At 35.4% G+C, this 18,793-nt stretch overlaps 2 protein-coding genes across 2 annotated transcripts; one reads left to right on the top strand and one right to left on the bottom strand.

The window, feature by feature from the left end:
• Positions 1 to 952: 952 nt before the first annotated feature.
• LOC121262540 (epoxide hydrolase A-like) lies at positions 953 to 2,506 on the bottom strand. Its single transcript, XM_041165048.1, has 3 exons — positions 2,029 to 2,506; positions 1,519 to 1,754; positions 953 to 1,260 (listed from the first exon to the last, which is right to left on the bottom strand). Exons 1-3 carry the CDS (start codon positions 2,500 to 2,502, stop codon positions 1,014 to 1,016), a joined length of 957 nt encoding a protein of 318 aa, XP_041020982.1. The 5' UTR covers positions 2,503 to 2,506; the 3' UTR covers positions 953 to 1,013.
• A 5,141-nt stretch (positions 2,507 to 7,647) lies between these two features.
• On the top strand, positions 7,648 to 8,654 carry LOC121262032 (uncharacterized mitochondrial protein AtMg00310-like). Its single transcript, XM_041164469.1, has 2 exons — positions 7,648 to 8,326; positions 8,569 to 8,654. The coding sequence occupies exons 1-2, from the start codon at positions 7,648 to 7,650 to the stop codon at positions 8,652 to 8,654; spliced, it is 765 nt and encodes a 254-aa protein (XP_041020403.1).
• Positions 8,655 to 18,793: the final 10,139 nt, after the last annotated feature.

The following is an 18,793-nucleotide window of genomic DNA, read 5'->3' as shown; positions in this document are numbered from 1 at the left end:
ATGGAGCGTACTCAAAGTTTTTCAAAGAGAGATGCTACGTATCACTAGAAGTGGAACCACACTGCGATAAAACAAGAATGAAAACAAAGGCTTGCAGAATAAACTTATAAAGAAATATGAAGATAAATGTCACTGATATAGTATGAAGAGGGCATTGGTCATGTACCAGTCGTACATCTAAACATTTGATGGATCTATATCAAGCATTCATGAAGGAAAAAAGAAAAATGGTCGAAATGAATTTTGCCAATTACAATGATCCAGAAGATCATCTAACTTATTTTGATAATCCTAATAGGATGGATCTAACTCATGTCGATGTTTTTTTATTTCTTTCATGTGGATCCTAACGGACACAATGATCTTTTGATCAGTGATGTATATGACCATAACAATTGATTTTCTTTCTTTATTATGTAATCACATTATATCTGAGTTGTTATCTTTTAATACATATTGTTAATATTTCTTTTGCATTAATAATTTTTTTAAATATTTTTGTTTATAAGGAGATATGACTTCTATTATGTATTGACCAATTTCAAGATGATGGATGAAGGCAGAAAGTTACAACACACACAATTAATTCTTAAATATAAAAAATATTTTTAATATTTGATATTAAATACAGCTAACGTCAATACAATATCTGGTTTATCAAATCTAATTGAAATTTTTGGAAGGGCCAATATCATGTTTCTTAGATAAGTCTGCTAACTATTTATATTTATATATGCTTTTGCGTTTTGTTAACTAGTCTTTTGGTCCTTCCAATACATAAAATCATTCATCATTGGAAAAGGCAACGTTACATGCTTATTTAATTCATTGGGCATAAATAACGTAATAAAATAACACCAATATCGTTGATTTGTTCAGTACACAAAATCAACATACATGTAGCTTATTTAATTCGTCGGCTCCATAGATGGGGCCGGGCACTACACATGGGAACTAAACGGTAAACACCCAGCTCATAGTCCTCGACCTGAAAATACTTTCTGATCGCGCACTCAGAACTTGTTGATAAATTCATATATGTGTGCACTAATCTCATCTGCCTTTTCTTGATTGATAAAATGAAATGCTCCTTTTATTATAACTACGTCTTGCAAACACGGCACGTCTTTCTTGAAGCCGCCGCCGCTTATATAGTCCTTGACACCTGGGATATTGTAGACGATATCCTGGTCTCCCACTATGAACTTGGCTGGCACTTTCACTTGTGATCCAGTCCATGGCGCCGTGAGCTCCCAGTTTCTGCCATTTAAGACAATGTTTACGGTCCCTAGCTAGTAAGTAGATTCTCTGGTGGACCTATATTTTTAGTAAAACTTTACAGCCCTAGCAATTAGAAGCGCCATTATACAAACTAATTTAGACAAACTCGACTCCTATATATGAACTCGTATAAATAACTTTATATGTGTATGTGTACTATATGAATATATTTATAAAGACCCAAAGTTGGTTTCTTGAAATTTGTGAATAATAGTTCAATGCTCCGGTGAAACTTACAGGTGGCTAGCTCTATAATAGTTCAATCCTCCGGTGAAACCTGTCTGCTTAAACTTGGTGGCATAATAATTAATATCTTCTTCTGTCAACCAAGACGGCAATGCTTCTGGAGTTGGTAATCCTCTACATCCCACTTCTTTAGGTATGATCAGAGGATTTGGACCAATAGAAAAGAACTTCTTCATTAGTATTGCGGTCTCGACACAAGCAAAATCTTCTTCAGCTTCTCCATGTTCCTGCAGCACATTTTAATTAATGCCATGCAAGAAGCTTGGAACTTCTTGTATTACGGCGATCTAAAGTACTATTTGTTGTATTTTCCGATTCTTATCGGCGATTGGAGTTTGATTCCATCCTTTTTAGTATTCTATTATGATAATATGATATTGAAGTTACCAGGAGAAAGGAAACCCTCGACTCAACCCATAAACTCTGATCGATGTTGACCATTGTCAAAGTGAATCAAAGAGACGAAAGTTACCCAACAAATGTAGTTAAATGATAATTTACCTGAAACCTGCAAAAATAATAATCATCACCAAACAAAGCCCTGAAGCCATCCACAAAATTTGACGCCGGGTTCCTGGGAAAAAATGGCACGCTTAGGTTGATCACAGCTTTGATTCGATCCGGCCTGAACCAACAGAAGTACCAGGCCATCATAGCTCCCCAGTCATGGCCGACCAAGAAGACCTGCTCGATACCCATCTGGTCAAGAAGGGCGACGAGGTCTCCGACGATGTGGAAAGCTGTGTAAGAGGCAGGGGAGGGCGGGGCATCGGTGTCACCGTAGCCACGAAGGTCGGGGGCGATGCAGCGGTAGCCGAGGGAGGAGAGGTAGAGAAGCTGGTGTCGCCACGAGTACCAAAGCTCAGGGAAGCCATGGAGGAACAGCACCACCGGGCCTGTCCCTATTGACGCCACGTGCATGTTTATGCCATTTGTGGCGACAGTTGCGTGCTCTATTTTCTCCATGTCTGACATCTATCTCTCACTCTGCTCAAGTAACGTTATTATTTGTGTCTTGTTCCCTTTCTCATGTCGTGAACACGTCTGAGCTCTTCTTATCTTCTATTTAACAAGAAAAAAAGAAAAATATTTAAAAAGAGAAATAATACTAAAAATAATAACGTTGTTTTTGTTTTCTTTCCATTTCAGCAAAGTCCCAGACAAAGGCTACAGACGAGAGGGGCGGCAGGAATTGGGGTACTCATGATGTCAATTCAGGACCAAGTCAGTGCCCAATGTTAGACTGTTAGTTAAGTAGTAACCCTTGTGAGTTGTGAGGCGAGAGCTCTTAATATAGTACGATAGTGGAAGTGTGAATATACAAAGATAATATGAGAGTGGAAGTGTGAATTTACTCTTTCCCCAACCTGTCATTGTCGATCTATGAAGGTTCCTGACCCTGCATACAATGAGCCGGCTGCTGATGGCGTTTTAGTTCTCCCGATTATAAGGTTATTTGACCTTTTTTTTTTCATTCATTTTTCTTAGGAAAATGACATGATTACTACTATCTTACTATTTATTTACTATTCTTTTTATATATGATTTTTTTTAATTTTTAATTTTACTTAATGGTTAAGGAATTGACTATTAATAAGATTATATATATTTTTTTTTATTTTTTCTTAATGATTAAAGATGTTAAAAAAATATTTAAAACAAATGATAAAAAAAATACACTGTTAGTAAATGGGTAGTAATCCTATTACCCTTTTTCTTATACCCTTAAATATTTAAAAAAAAAATCACAACATCATTAAAAAAACATTTCCTTAATCACAAAGTAAAAAGAAAAAACAAATTGTATCAAGACCCATTATCGGTATGGATCGTGGGGACAACTAGCATTATTCTAAAAGGAAATTGTTTAGTTGAAGGAAATGGTTTGCTATGGTACAATAAATTTAAAAATATATTTTTATGTAAAATTGATCTAATTGTAGTGTATGAAATTATTAAGTTCTTTTTATGTAAAGTAAATCTAAAATGTTATATCTTTTTTCGTGATCATTATTTTTTAAAGATCTTATATATATATATATATATTTATGTTATTTTAGTTGCACAAGAATATTGGAATTTTGATTGGTTGTGAGAAGATTCTTGGTATCATTACTATGAGCTTTATAAGACAAGGGCAATGAATTGGGTCCTCTCCGACTAGAGGGTGAGGTATTGTCTTTGCAAAAGCAAAGGTAATCTTTGGCTAGAGTGGTGTGGGGATCAATGGAGACAAAACTGGAAAGATTGTGGCAAGGCTTCTCATTAAGTAATCAAGAGAGATGAAATGGAGGTTCCAAAAACTGATGTTGGCAGAGGAATAGGCAAAGGGAAACTATGCATTATGGCACTGGTCATTTCTGAGAAAATGATCAACAAAGAGGCTTTTCGCGTGACTATGTCGAAGGTTTGGAACACTATGGGATGGATTCAATTCATTGAGATGGGCAATAACAAGTTCTTGGTTGAATTTCTATGTGAACAGGATAAGTTGAAGGTCCTTTTGGGAAGACCTTGGACGTTTGACAAATTTTTGGTTTGCATGGAGGATTTTGATGGGACTATAGTACCAAGAGAGATTGCCTTCTCTTCTGAAGTTTTTTGGATCCAAGTTCACCATATGTCATGGGTGAGTATGTCCCGTGACATAGGAATGCAGATTGGTTCTGGAGTTGGAAAAGTGCTAGAGATGGACATAGGAATGGACACTGGCAGTGCATATGCACCTTTCTTAGGTATGAAAGTGATGATGGATATCACAAGGCCTCTGATGAAGAGGTAGGATGTTGAAAATTGATAATAAGCAGATTTGGTTGCCAATAAAGTACAAAAGACTCCCATTTTTTTGCTTTCAATGTGGAGTCATCAAACACAAGGATGGAGTTTGTTCGAAGGGTCCTTTGGGAAGAAGCAATGAATATGGCCCTTGGTTTCGAGTTAATCCCACCAAAGGCAAGTAGCATTGCCACCAAGAGGTATGCGGGTGGTGGCCAGAATTTTGAGTCATCACAACAGCAACAGGAACAGGCAGAAGCAGAAGGTCTTTTTGGCAATGTTAATTAGTTTTCTGATTCTCAGAAATCTCTTCCTGTTAAGCCAAAATGCCCAGTTTTCAAAGAGGTTCCTTTATAGAAAAGGCAAGTTGACTTTCCATATAAAGAAATCCTCGAGGATAAGACTGCAGAGATTTCATTTTCTGCTATTCGTTAGGAAGAGTCCAATTAGTGGAAAGGTGATTGAGAAGGAATATTCTGAGGGAGGAAATCTGAGAGAAGTTGTTACAAGATTGAATGCTGCTAAAAAGGGTTGTGGGTCCTCCGGTGATTCTGCTGATGTAGTTATGTTATCTAGTGGTCATAAAGAAGATTCTCATAAAGTGGCACTTGGGTCCTTTATAGCCTCTCAGGTCAATTCTTTTAACCAGTTTATGTCCCATAAAATTCAACAGTTATCTCTAGCTAAGAAGAATTCAAAATGGAAGAGAAGGGCAAGAGAACATCTATTGCAACTGATTGATAGTGACTGTGATGAAAGAAAGAATAGTTAGGTCTTAACTCCTTTGAAGAGGGAGGTTCATACTGCTCAAGATGTATCAGTTTTCTTGAACTTCATAAACAGAAGAAACTTAATGTGCCTTCAATGGGGGGGGGGGGGGGGGTGTCAAGAAAGAACAATTGGTGGTGGCTGCCACGCAGCACCACCAACAAGCATGAATTGTATAAGCTGGAACTGCGTTCATGAACTTCATCTTTTGGTGAAGTCTAAGATCCCAAGTCTCATTTTCTTAATTGAGACTAAATGCAATAGGTATAAGGTGGAGAAAGTGAAATATAAGCTAGGCATGCAACATTGTTTTGTGGTGGACAACAAGGGTGCTAGTGGTGGACTGGCTTTCATGTGGACTAATGCAATTAATGTGTTTTTGGAATCATACTCTCAATTTCACATTTCTCTCAAAATGAATCAAGGGGAGGAAAGGAGGAGTAGATCCTGATAGGTTTCTATGGCCATCCGATGGCCTCATAGAGGAAAAATAGCTAGGAGTTTTTACAAGCAGTCAGATCTGAGGAGAACTTACCATGGTTTTGTATAGGGGATTTCAATGAAATCTTGCACGATGGAGAGAAGTTTGGAGGTGGGGTCATACCTTACTCTCAAATTGAAGCTTTCAGACAAGCTTTAATTAAAAGTGGTTTGAGTGACTTGGGCTACAAAGGAGACAAGTACACTTGGTGCAATAATCGACAAGGGTCTCATTTCACAAATGAAAGGTTGGACAGGGCTTGTGCCAATGCAAAATAGATTGAGATGTTCTCGGGGACCCTAGTTAGATCAGAAGTTGCCTACAAATCTGATCACCGACCTTTAGTTATTTCCATTTCCCCAGGGGCCCAGTTTTTTGTTAAAGGGGAGAGGCCTTTTAGATGTAAGACTTGTACGAGGGAAGAGTGTCACAAGGTAGTGGAAGAGGCCTGGAAAAGACCAAGGATGGCCATGAACAAACTGGAACTAGCAATGGCAGGCTTGATTAGATGGCAAGATAAGCTCAGAGTTTGGTGTAAAGCAGCAATTGGTGACTCTAAAAAGGTGATCCAAGCTAAGATGAATCAGTTCTCTAATTTGTAAAAGTCTAATTTGTAAAAGTCTAACAATGGGTACTTGACAGAAGCAATTAGGGGCACAAAGCAAGAGTTAGATCAGCTTTTAGAGGAGGATGACACAAAATGGAGGCAAAGGGCTAAGCAAAGATGGTTAAGAGAGGGGGATAGGAATACTAAGTATTTCCACTAGTGTGCAACTCAAAGAAGAAAGAGGAATTTCATAAGGAAGATAGCTGATGAGACTGGTGTTGTGGTAGTGACAAATGATGATATTAGTTCAAAATTCCAGACTTTTTTCAAAGAGCTATTCACTATTTCCTACCCTGATAACATACCAATTTGCTTACAACATTTAGACATAAAGGTTACTGATGACATGAACTCCAAGATTCTTAGAAAGTTCACAAGGTAGGAAGTTGAAAAAGCTATCTTTAGCATGAACTCCCTGAGTTCTCCAGGGCCAGATGGTTTCCCTCTAGCTTTCTATCAAAACCATTAGAGCTTAGTTTGTTAAGAGGTATGTGAAGCTATCCTTTTCATTCTCAATTCTGATGGCTTGATTGATGATATAAATGTACTCCTATTGCACTCATTCCTAAGATCAATTATCCCTCAAAAGTGTTTGACTTTCGACCTATAAGCCTATGCAATGTCTTGTATAAGATTGTGTCCAAAGCAATTGCAAACAGATTGAAGCTTATCCTACAAGACATTATTTCTCCTACACAATCTGCATTTGTTTTAGGTAAATTAATATTAGATAATACCATAGTGGCCTTTGAGACCTTACACTCCATGAGTAGCAGAATTAAAGGAAGAGAGGGTTACATGGCATTGAAGTTGGATATGAGCAAGGCATATGATGGAATTGAATGGGTTTTTCTAAAAGTGGTGATGAGAAAAATGGGGTTTGCTGAGGAATGGACCAGGCTTGTGATGAAGTGTCTAGAATCAATGTCCTATTCCATCTTACTTAATGGAATACCTCAGGAACCCTTTAAGCCTACTAGAGGGATTAGGCAGGGAGATCCATTATCTTCATACCTCTTCATCCTTTGTGTAGAAGTTTTGAGCTCAATTCTGAATCAGGTTGAAAGGACCAAAGCAATCTCGGGTGTTCCTATTGCAAGAGGCAGAATTCATATCAATCATAGAAGATGATTACCTCTTTTTTTGTAAAGCAAATTCTCTAGAATGGAGTAAGAAGGATTTTCTTGCTGAATACATATGAAAGTGCATTAGGACAACATTTGAATAAAGAGAAGACCTCCATACAGTTTAGTAGAAACACTTTGAAGGAGAATTAGGATATTGTTTTGAGTATTGTAGAGGTGAGGTCAAGTCAACCGAGAAATATCTTGGCCTTCCTGCCTTAATAGGAAGGTCAAGATTTCAATCTTTCAAGATCATTTTGGATACAATTAGACAAAGATTGAGCAGCAATAGAGTTAAGCTTTTGTCTCAAGCAGGAAAAGAAATATTTCTTAAAGTAGTGGTGCAGGCAATGCCAACCTATAGTATGGCAGTCTTCAAGCTCTCTTGGTCCCTTTTGAAAGAAATAAACAAGGTAATGAGGAATTTTTGGTGGGGCCAGATTGAGAATGAAAGGAAGATCCATTGGATCTCTTGGAATTCCATGGGAAAGTCTAAAGATGCAGGTGGGCTAGTCTTTAAGGATTTACATAGCTTTAAGCTTGCAACGTTGGCTAAACAAGGATGGAAACTGTTGCATCACCCTCAAGCTCTAGCATCTCATGTACTAAAAACAAAATACTTCCTTCATGGTGATTTCTTTCAGGCCAAATCGAGAAGTAAGCCTTCTTTTATTTGGAGAAGTATTTTGGCTGCAAGAGAGCTATTGAATAATGGCACCAGATGGAGGGTAGGGAATGGTGAATGTATTAAAACTTGGAAGGATAAGTGGATTCCAAGGTTGTCTTCTTATAAAGTTAAGAGTCCAATGAGTAGTTTGGGTCCTGAGGCTACTGCCAGTATCTTAATTGATTCAACCACAAAACAGTGGAAGACTAGTATGGTGGAGGAAATGATCTCACTCAAAGAGGCAAGGTTGATCAAGCAGATTCCCATTAGATACAATAACAGATCAAATAAGTTAATTTGGATAGGATCAGCTCAAGGGTCCTTTTATGTGAGAAGTGCCTTTCAGTTGCATAAGGAGATAATGGATGCTAAGAGAGGTTAGGCTTTAAGTAGCACAAATCCAAGAAGGTTTTGGTATAAAAATGTGGCAATTAGAGATTCCACCTATAGACAGGATGTTCATTTGGAGAGCCTGTCATGAAAGTTTGCCAACTTACCAGAATCTTTACAAGAAGAAGGGTAGTAGATAAGCCCCTATGCCCTATCTGCTTGAAGGAAGAAGAGTCTGTGATTCATGCTATATGGAATTGTCCTGCCTTTTATTTCACAACTGCTATAGGGGACCTCATGGTGGAATTGGATGCAGCAGGAGGTAAGGAACTCGTGGAGGAATTTACAGTGGTTGCAAAGGGAGTTTGGATGTGATGGAGCCAATCTTTATTCTAACAAGAGTTCAAGTGCCCCAATTCAATAGCTAAATTTGCTAAGGATACTCTGCAGGAGTGAGGGTCTCTTCGACAGTTGCATCAGGTCAACAAAGTTTACTGTAGAATGTGATCACTACATGGAATCCCCTTGGTATATGTCTATAAACTCAATTGGGATGCAGAAGTTGACAAGGTACTGTGCATGATTGGCATAGGCATAATTATCAGAGATTAGAATGGGAGGACTTTGGCAACATCAAGGATACTTGGGGCAATGGAAGCTTCATGTTTTGGCTTGCAGATGGGGATTATAAGGATCATACTAGAATGGGATTCAAAAGAAGTCATAACAGTTATTAGTAGGAGGAGTGAAAACTGGTCAGCTACAAGTAGGATTATTGAAGATTTCAAGAACTAGTTGAGCTTTTTTTAAGATTGGTTTGTTTCACATGTTAGAAGAGAAGGCAACAAAGTTGCTCATGCACTTGCTAAGGATTCTTTGTTAAATTCCATTTCTTTTGTTAATGTGGGGAATGTTTCTACTTGTATTCTTGACCTTTGTTGATTTATGATTAATGGAAATGTTTTCCTTTTTTTTTTTTTTTTAAAGAAAAGATATAAGACAAGGGCAATATCTCACCATTAATAGCACTTGTATATCAACGGTGTATGAATAAATATCTTCTTTGACTTTATTGGAATTTTATTGAATGCTAATTCTTTGTTTTTTCTTTCAAAAAAGAAATATTTTGGTTGAACTTTGAATTTATCTACATAATGTTTAACACAAAAATCTAGGGGTGTTACTTGCCCTATACGAGAGGGTAACTGTGCCTCCTGCACCTCGTCCCTCTTGGGCGGGGTGGGTAAATCAACCTTTGCAGCCCATCCCTGCCCACATCCCTAGTCGTCTGCATCTGCTTGACATACGGGAAGATTGACACCATCACCATCCAAAGATCTTGTCCACCGGTAATATTCACAAGTGGAGAGCAACTTTATTGTCACAAAAGAGGAAAGAAGGTTGAGAATGTTGTTGATGAAGATCTCAAATTAAAGATTGAAGCCAAGTGAGTTTGCAAACTGCATATGCCATGGGTATATATTCTGCTTCAGCATAAGATTGAGATATTTTCGTTTGCTTCTTAGACTTCCAGGATATGAGAGACTTACCAAGAATAATACAATATTTAGAAACTGATCATCTTGTGTCAAGATAACTGGTCCAATTTGAATCAACAATGGCCCTAAGATGGATTGATGATGAGGTAAAAAGAATAAACCCTATCATCTTGCCATCTTAATGTACTTCAAAATTATAAGAGTTGTTTGCATATGTGGGATTCGAAGGTAATCGAGAAATTTACTCAATTGATGTACTACGTATGTAATGTCAGGTCTAGTATTGGTGAGGTATAATAACCTACCAATGAGTCTTCTGTAATTAGATATATCTTCAAGTAATTTACCATCATCTTTAGACAATTTGCAGTGAAACATAGTTTTTTAGTTCCGTTTTTGTTTTGGCCATTTCGGCTGGAATTTTCTGTTTTGGTGTAGTACCAGGTACACTATACCTTTTGTTTCGTTTCAAATTCCAACCAATTCTGGCCCGTTTTGGCTATTCTGGCCAAAGTCCAGCCAAAATTGGCATTCTAGAACTTATTCCATTCCGAATTGTTTTAATGTCAGTTTTGTAATTTTCTTGAGTTTGAATGATATTTTGTAAATTTCAAATCTCGATGGTATTTAATTAATTTTAAAATTTAAAAGGTATTTATATAATCCTAATTTCTCTTAACTTGAAATATGTTTCCTCATTCTATTTATTTTTATATATCTTTATTTTTAATAATTTCTCTACTCTTCTATTTTTCTTTATTTTCTCTTTTGTCTCAACTCATGTTTGTGACTTTTATAATATTATATTTTGACACTAATATCTTTACTTTCTTAATTTTTTCAACGTATATTCTTTTTTTAAATCGTCAATTCTTCCACATATACACACACATTTATGATGCACACTTATATGTAGATGTATTTATTATATTAGTTATCAGTTTATATATACATATAACAATATATATAGTTAATCCTGAAATGGTATAGCAGAATGCTCCAGTACTGAAATATTCCATTCCAATGTTTAAATAGGAATGATCATCATATTGAAATTTAAAACTTTGTGGAATCTATTAATGGAAAACTTATAGGTTTACAACTAAGTAGACCAACATTTGAAATTAATTCTAAAGCATACTTACGTTGACATAAAGAAATGCCATTTTTAGATCAAGCAATCTCTATGCCTAAAAAATATTTGACTAAACCTAAGTCTTTTCACATGAAATGAGCATTTAAAGTCGAAATGAACAACCCTCTTTGTCTTACTTGAAATATAAAAAATAAAATAAATTAATTATCAATAAAAAAACAACAGTATCATGCCCACAATTTATTCCATTATTTGTGTACATATTATTTAATTAGTACAAAAAATTTTGTACAAGAGGGAAAAAAAAAAACTCAACACTTGGGTTGGTACAAGAGAGAATTCCGGTGTGTATGATAACCTGAGCCAAGCTCAGTTTCATGAGGGCATTTTTTTCAATTTTATGCGAGCCTGCTAGGGATAATGAGATTGGGGAAGGAGATGTTTTTTTAGAGGAAAGAGAAACAGAGAGATAAAACAACACACAATGAGTTAGAAAAAGTTACAAACATCGTATGTTATGTTTGGTGAAGGGTGCGCAAGTGGGTGTAGGTTAACTATGTCTCACATGCGTAATGAAATTGGTACATCAATGGAGAGTAGCTATTCAATTGACCCCTTCGCTACTTTGAGAAACTTTTATAAAGAGTGAAAATCAGCAACCTTGATGGACTGTAAGTTGGAGCTACTATGGTATTTGTTGGAGAATGTTGAGATTTCTATGGAGAGTTTCGATATTTTAATTTGGTGGAGGGTTAACTCCACCAAATATCTGGTTCTTGGTCTTTGGCAAGCGATTTTTGGGCATTTCGATTACTATCGTAGCATCTGAGTCAACATTCAGCACGAGTGCCATGTTCTAGATCCGTTTCAGAGTTCTTTGTCTCCTAAAACTATAGAGGCTCTTATGTGTGAACAAAATTGGTTGAAGTCCATTTCGAATTGCTTTAGTCAAAATTATTCAGATATAATTGATGTTACGAACAATGATAAGTTAAACTCAGGTAATATAGAATTGTTTTTTAATTTTTGTTATATATTTTGATTTTGTCATTTTGTGATGTTAATTTCTTATATTTTAATATGTTAATGTAGAATTAACCACCAATATGGTGATTATACTACTATGTGAAGATGATTGGGGTTTGAGGTACATTAGAGAAATTGTGTAACTTGTGTTTGTTCAATTTTATTTCATTCTTTTTGAATGGGAACAGGCTAGGGCTACCGAATATTTGCTTTTATTTTGTTGATAATATAATATATTTCAAGTTGTTATGTTTTAGTTTTGTTGGTTGTTGGTTGTAGTTGGGAACAATATTTGACTAGTTGTGTTACTTATTTGTAATTTATTAAGCAGTTGATGGTTGGATGATGGGCATTGTCATTGGACCATGATGACTCATGTTGCTCTTACTTGTGAGATATTATTTGGGGCCTTGGCTAGATGGTTGAACAATCATTTTATTGTTTTTAATTGATTTAGGAGTTAGAGCTTACTATATATTTAAAGTGGCACTATTATGGTTGGGGAAGTGTCCACTAGAAATGTTTTTTTTAGAATTTTTAATTTTTTTTTTCATATTTGAATAGCATATGAAATATTTTTAATATATTCTTGGTTTTTGCATATAAATATATGTTTATTTTTTCTTTGTTTTAATGTTTTTAGTAAACTTGAAAGCCCACAAAAATAAAATGATCTATTAATATATAAAGTCTTGTTTAAAAATTGGCTAAATTAGGGCTAAGCATCGACAGTTTTGGAGTCGGAGTGCCTTACCTCCAACTCCGACTTTGACTCTGATTCTTATAACCTTTGATCTGACTTCGACTTTGATTTGTCGGAGTGAAGTCGAATTTGGAATTTTTTATTTGCCTTTTTTTCTTAGCCCATTTGGAATTTTGATTTGACAATTTTGAGCTGTTACTAATCAGATTTAGGCTTCCATATTTTAGTTCTTTTTTAAACATTTTTTCAAATTTCAATTTTATTAAAACATAACCAAAATTGTAAAAATAAATAATTCATACAAATTAAAAATATATAACCAAAATTGCAAAAATAAATAATTGATACAAATTAAAAATACATAACCAAAATTACAAAGCTAAACCATTCATACAAATTAAAAATACAATACCAAAATTATAAAACTAAATCATTCACTCACTACAAGTTATAAAAAATAACCATATCTAGAACTAATTAGTACTAATTTACTAAAACAAGAAGTTACAAACTTACAAGCCAAAACTAAAACCCAACTCCAACCAATAACACAATTTAAATTCCATGTTATTGTCTCATTCCAACAAGAAGCAAAACCAAACAAAGCCAACAACATCCATCATCTATCTTCCATCATCTAACATCCATGAACCCATTCATCATCCATTATCTATCGTCCGGAATTATCCAACCAATCCATCATCCATCAACAAGAAGTTCTCATTCCAACATTAAAAAAAAAAAAAAAAAAAAAAAATACAACAACAACAACAAAAACAAACAAATAAGTTGTTTCTATTTCAATAAAAGAACCAATAAAGTGAGTGTCATTCCAAGCTGTACCTAAAGAAAAAAGAAACAAATTTGTGAGGAAATAAGATAGCACATAAATTTATAAAAAAAATAAAACTAAATTGAACAAACAACAAATTACACAATTTCACAAATGCACTTTAAACCTCAATCATCCTCATGTAGTAAACTCGCTATACTGGTGGTCAATTCTACATTAAGATCTTAAAATATAAGAAATTAGTGTAAAAAAATGACAAATCAAGATATAAAACAAAACTAATTAAATTTGAAATATATTACCTGAGTTTAACTTATAATTCTCTACATCATCAATTGTATCCAAATAATTTTGACTCAAGCATATGGAAGTGGACTTTAACTAGTTTTGCATACATACAAGAGCCTCCATAGTTCTAGGAGCCAAAGAACTCGAAACGGATTTAGGACACGACCTTCTATGCTAAATGCTGACTCAGATGCTACGGTGGTGATCAAAATAATCAAGATATCTCTTGCCATTATAGCAAAAATGGATATTTAGTGGAGTTGACCGTCCACCAAATTAAAATATCAAAATTCTCTATAAGGATCTCAACATCCTCCAACAAATATCGTTCTAGCTTTGACTTACAGTCCATCAAGTTTGCATATTTCCGCTCTTTATAGAAGTTTCTAAAAAAACTAGAGATCTATTGAAGTGTTAGAAATACTACTCTCATTACGAGTGTCCGAAATACTTGACTTAGACGCACATGTGTACTCACCACAAAATGTAACATATTGTTCATACACAAGTTTCATATCCCTCTTGAGGATTTCAACAAATTCCTCATGCTTCTCATCGCCCAATATTTGATTGAATCAATATGCTTGAGTAACCAACTTATAGCATGGATCAAGGATGGTAGCAACAAACAACAGCCTGCTTATCTTTCCAAGATCCCCTCAATATTTATCATATTTTGTTTTCATTCTAAAGGCCATTGCACTCAAGCGTCGTTTATTACTGTCATAAAAACTATCCAAGTTGGCATGAATATTAATGAGCTCTTGAAAATACAGATTCACAGTGAGATATAATGTACTAGAAATGCACAATGTGCCATTATAAAATACTCCTAGAAACTTCAAAAAGTTTCTTATAGCCTCCCAATCATCAAGTACTGGAGCTCCTAATCCACTTCTCCCATGCCCATGTAAGGCTTTTTTATATATCTAAGCCACATTGTAAACAAGTAAAGTCGAGTTTCATCTAGTAGGTACGTCAAGACATAATAAACTATTACATGAAACTTTTGACCTCTCAATACAAGACTTGTCACTTCAAGTCTTTGGGGAGAAGACTTCACATACCTAATCAAATTGCAAATCTTTGTAATTGACTCATCAACTTGTTTTAAACCTTATTGGGCAATACACCTCATGTGAATAAAGTCGTGATCTGCAACACAATTCAATTTTCCAACTTCAATTGTTCTCAACCAATCAATAGTGGAGTCGTTAGAGGAAGCATTGTTCACTATTATAGTAAGAATTTTTTCAATTCGCCAATCAAGCATACACTCCTCCGATGCCCTCCTAATCATTGCTCCTTTGTGATCACCAATTCAACTAAATGAAATTATCCGCTTATGCAACTTCCAACTATTATCAATAAAATGAGCTGTGATATACATGTAATTTATGTTTTGGATAGACGTCTAAGTGTCGGTAGTCAAGCACACTATTTGATTAGTAGTCAAAAACATTTTTTTCAAACTATCATTCTCTCAAGAATAGACTCATACAATCCCTCCTTATTGTAAAACAAGAATAAATAGGAAACCTAGGATCAAGGGGTCTAGCTTAGGTTTGGATAGTGAGTTGAGATGAGATGAGATGAGTTGAGTTGAGATGAAAGTTAAAAGTTGAATAAAATATTGTTAGAATATTAGTTTTATTTTTATTATAGTTTTGAGATTTGAAAAAATTGAATTATTTATAGTATTTTCTGTGAGAATTTGTGAAAGTTATAATGATAAGGTGAGATGACATGAGATGGGTTGAGAGTGTTTCTCAATCTAAAATGAGCCTTAGTGTAGTGCAAAAGCCCTTGGCCCTCTACAACTGTAAAAGGAAACTTATCAACTATCACCATCCTAACAAGGACAACCCTAATTTGTTTCTCATTATACTTGGTCATCCTTAGTGCCTTTACCCGTCCTAGCCTTTAACTTTTGCCTCCAGGATGAAGAATTGTTGACCCTTGTCCGATCTACTCTTACGGATTTTAAGACAAAGGGAGATGTGTGCTTTCAAGGCTGAAGTGCCCTACCTCTTGGGATGGCATTTCCACAACCTCCGAAAATGGTTACAAGTGGTTGTAGGTTCACTGAGATCACAATTAGGGACTCTTGTGAAGACACCTCAGACCTATTCTTGGGTTCTACTACCTGGTGGAGGGAGGGGTAGGATGAAAGGTATTAGTAGTGCTGATCGAAGAATCTAATGGCTCACTAGACTCTTTGATAATGGAAGCCTCAATATGCTGTTGTGGTCCTTCTGAACATGATGCAAAGGTGGATGTAGGAGTGCTTGCACCTTCAATATTCATGAATTAAAACTAAAACACAATAGAACCGGACAAAAAAGCTTCACGATTAGATTCAGAACCAAGGATTGACAACTAGATTCAGAACCAAGGATTCACAACTTACTTAGTATGACATAAACAGAGCCCAACATAAATATTAACTCCCTACAAAACATTCAAAACATCCTCACAAAAACAGCCCCATAATCAAAGAGGTATATAGCAAAAAATTAGATGATGTGTTTTCTCCAAAATTTAAATGTGATGCCACAATGTCTACATAAAAATAAGTATTCATGAATGTTGACAAAGCTTATTAAATATAGTTTGATTTTACTAGCACTAACATCATCAAACAAAAATGAACAGAGCACTAAAGGATGTTAGAGTGTTATGCTTTCATAGATTATGAATGGCATGTAATGCTTATAGGAACTACCAAAATAGATGAAAATCATTCTCTGATCAACCAAGAAAAATAATTATTTTATATTTTTGTTTTACCTTGTTGATCGGATAATGATTTTTCAGCTGTTTTGATAGTTCCAACAAGCATTACATGTCATTCTCAATGAAACTTATAGCTTCCCAAAGTGTGGATGATATCTATCAATCCTCCCCAATCATAGACCTTCTCTTTCAAGAGGTTCAAGGACTAAGCATTTTTTCCTTTCTTTCAAAAGGCTCTGAATATAAATGCATTGATCAAAAGTCAAGCAGGGAATTAGAGTCACTTGAACAAGAAAAGAATCTCTGACCAATGAGTCAAATAACTTGTAGTTGGAGGTGTGGGGGGTTGCCAACCTCTTGGAAACTTCCACTTTAAAAGCGCACAATATGATAAGAAGACACCTTTTTATTATCACCTTCATTTACATTTGTTCAACAACTTTCTATTTGTTGAAGAAACATCTTTTTTTTTCTATTTACTTAGAGTGTGACTAAATCTTATAATGGAAGTACGACAAGTTTTTGTGACTCTGCATTAATTTAATTTGTAATTATACCAAACTCCAAAGACTTGTGTTCAAGTCTCCTTTTTCAAAAACAAAGATATAAAACTAGTGGCTTCTTTCTCATGTGTATATATTGTATTAGGAACTTGGGTCTGTATTTAGGAATACATGTGGTGTCTTATATCGTGTTCTTCTTGATGACATGGAAGAAAAATATCATGTGCTTCTCTATGTGAACATGACTTGGAAAATAATATCATGGAGGAAAGTATTATTGAATCTTCACCAAAATTAGGGATATATAGTCAGAGACGTGCCATCTATTAAATCCAAACACATATTTCGAGAAGGCAGGATAAAGCATATAGCTATCTATGGATTTATTCAAAATCTAAATGTAAAGGATTCTATCCAAATGGAATCTAAAGTATTATCATGAACAGTGAGCACCAACCAAGTATTGCTTGACTTGAACACTAAAACAACCAAAATCAGTCACATAACATGTAATAAACCCTAAATTTCAACTGGTGTAGGAACTTACCGACTTCGATGGGCAGCGCTTGAGGATGCGATTGAAAGTGGATGATGAGTCTGAGACTGCGTGATTGTACCAGGGTTTAGAAGGGTCAAATGGTGAGGGGGAGTCCAAGGTTCAATTTTCTTGGTTGGATTAGTTTCTTCTTTAGGTTCATTTTCCTTGTCTATCCCCCTCTGTTGTGATGATGACAGAGTTGAGTGGGACATAAGAAATTTGGCATGTACTCCATGATAGAGTAACAGGGATTGCCAATAACTACTAGCAACTGATTATTGTAGCCAATGAGGATGTTGTCACTTCCTATATGTTTCCATTCCTTTCCTGAGCCGGTTTGCAAAATCTCATCTCCATTGTTCTTGAGTTTCTAACATGTCTGCCAATTGTTGCATCTAGAATTTGTTAGAGATGGATTCCCAAGACCATGGACATATGTAGTTCATGACCCTACACTGCCAGGACACTTACATTGACCACACTTACCTTAGTCAAACTCAACAATCTCTAGTGACAGTTGAAGACTCTCCACCGCCACCTAAAATAGAGAATCTTTCCGTAAAAAATCAGTTTGGGATGCGACCTTTACCGAAGAAGAAGACAAGTTACTTGTCTCGACATGGTTGAATACTAGCATACATGCCATCTAGGGAATAGACAAAAAATATGCCCAACTTTAAGATAAAATTAGTTTCAATGAGTATAAACAAAGTAGAACTGAGCGGACGTTGGGACCTTAATACATAGGTGGTCAACCATTCAAAATGAGACCAACAAATTTTGTGCAAAACCGGCCTAAGTCAAAGGGTTGAATCAAAGTGGCATGATCGAGCAAGACAAGGTATAACCATCCACTACTTTGAACTTCTTGTAGATGCTATTCTTATATAATTTTGGATTGAGTTTGGTAATTATTTTTTGTTTGTCACTTTTTCGAAAGTTTGACAAAGCGAAGATTATGTACCAAATGCTACAGAATACCTCGTTTTTCTTCGAGCATTGTTGGCACTTGTTGAAAGACCAACCCAAATGGATTCAGCATTGCTAAAAGAAAGGTTCGAAGCGAAGATCGAAGATGACCCCAACCTTGACTCATACCTCAAATGCATTGTAGATTCATTAAATGATCTCGAGGTGGAGAATGTTCTAGACAAGTATGTTATTTAGTTGGAGAGACAAATGAAGTATACTCTTCTTGAGGAGTCACACACTCAGGAGAAAGAGTTTTTTCATATGAAAGAGGAGAATATGCAATATGATCTAAAAAGGGAGGGGCATAAAATACAACAAGAGAACAAAAGGCTGACGTTGGAGATATTATTATTTTATACT

The sequence above is a fragment of the Juglans microcarpa x Juglans regia genome, chromosome 4S (assembly GCF_004785595.1).
Source record: "Juglans microcarpa x Juglans regia isolate MS1-56 chromosome 4S, Jm3101_v1.0, whole genome shotgun sequence".
Classification (NCBI taxonomy): Eukaryota; Viridiplantae; Streptophyta; class Magnoliopsida; order Fagales; family Juglandaceae; genus Juglans; species Juglans microcarpa x Juglans regia.
This window is presented reverse-complemented; position numbering and strand designations above follow the sequence as displayed.

Excerpts from the sequence above, each read along its gene's own strand:
- LOC121262540 (XM_041165048.1), bottom strand. The coding sequence starts at position 2,502 with ATGTCAGACATGGAGAAAATAGAGCACGCAACTGTCGCCACAAATGGC. Across the intron at positions 1,755-2,028 it reads ATTATTTTTGCAGGTTTCAG|GAACATGGAGAAGCTGAAGA; the intron begins GTAAATTATCAT and ends AATGTGCTGCAG. Across the intron at positions 1,261-1,518 it reads TATTATAGAGCTAGCCACCT|AAACTGGGAGCTCACGGCGC; the intron begins GTAAGTTTCACC and ends CTTAAATGGCAG.
- LOC121262032 (XM_041164469.1), top strand. The coding sequence starts at position 7,648 with ATGGCAGTCTTCAAGCTCTCTTGGTCCCTTTTGAAAGAAATAAACAAG. Across the intron at positions 8,327-8,568 it reads GATAATGGATGCTAAGAGAG|GGGACCTCATGGTGGAATTG; the intron begins GTTAGGCTTTAA and ends CAACTGCTATAG.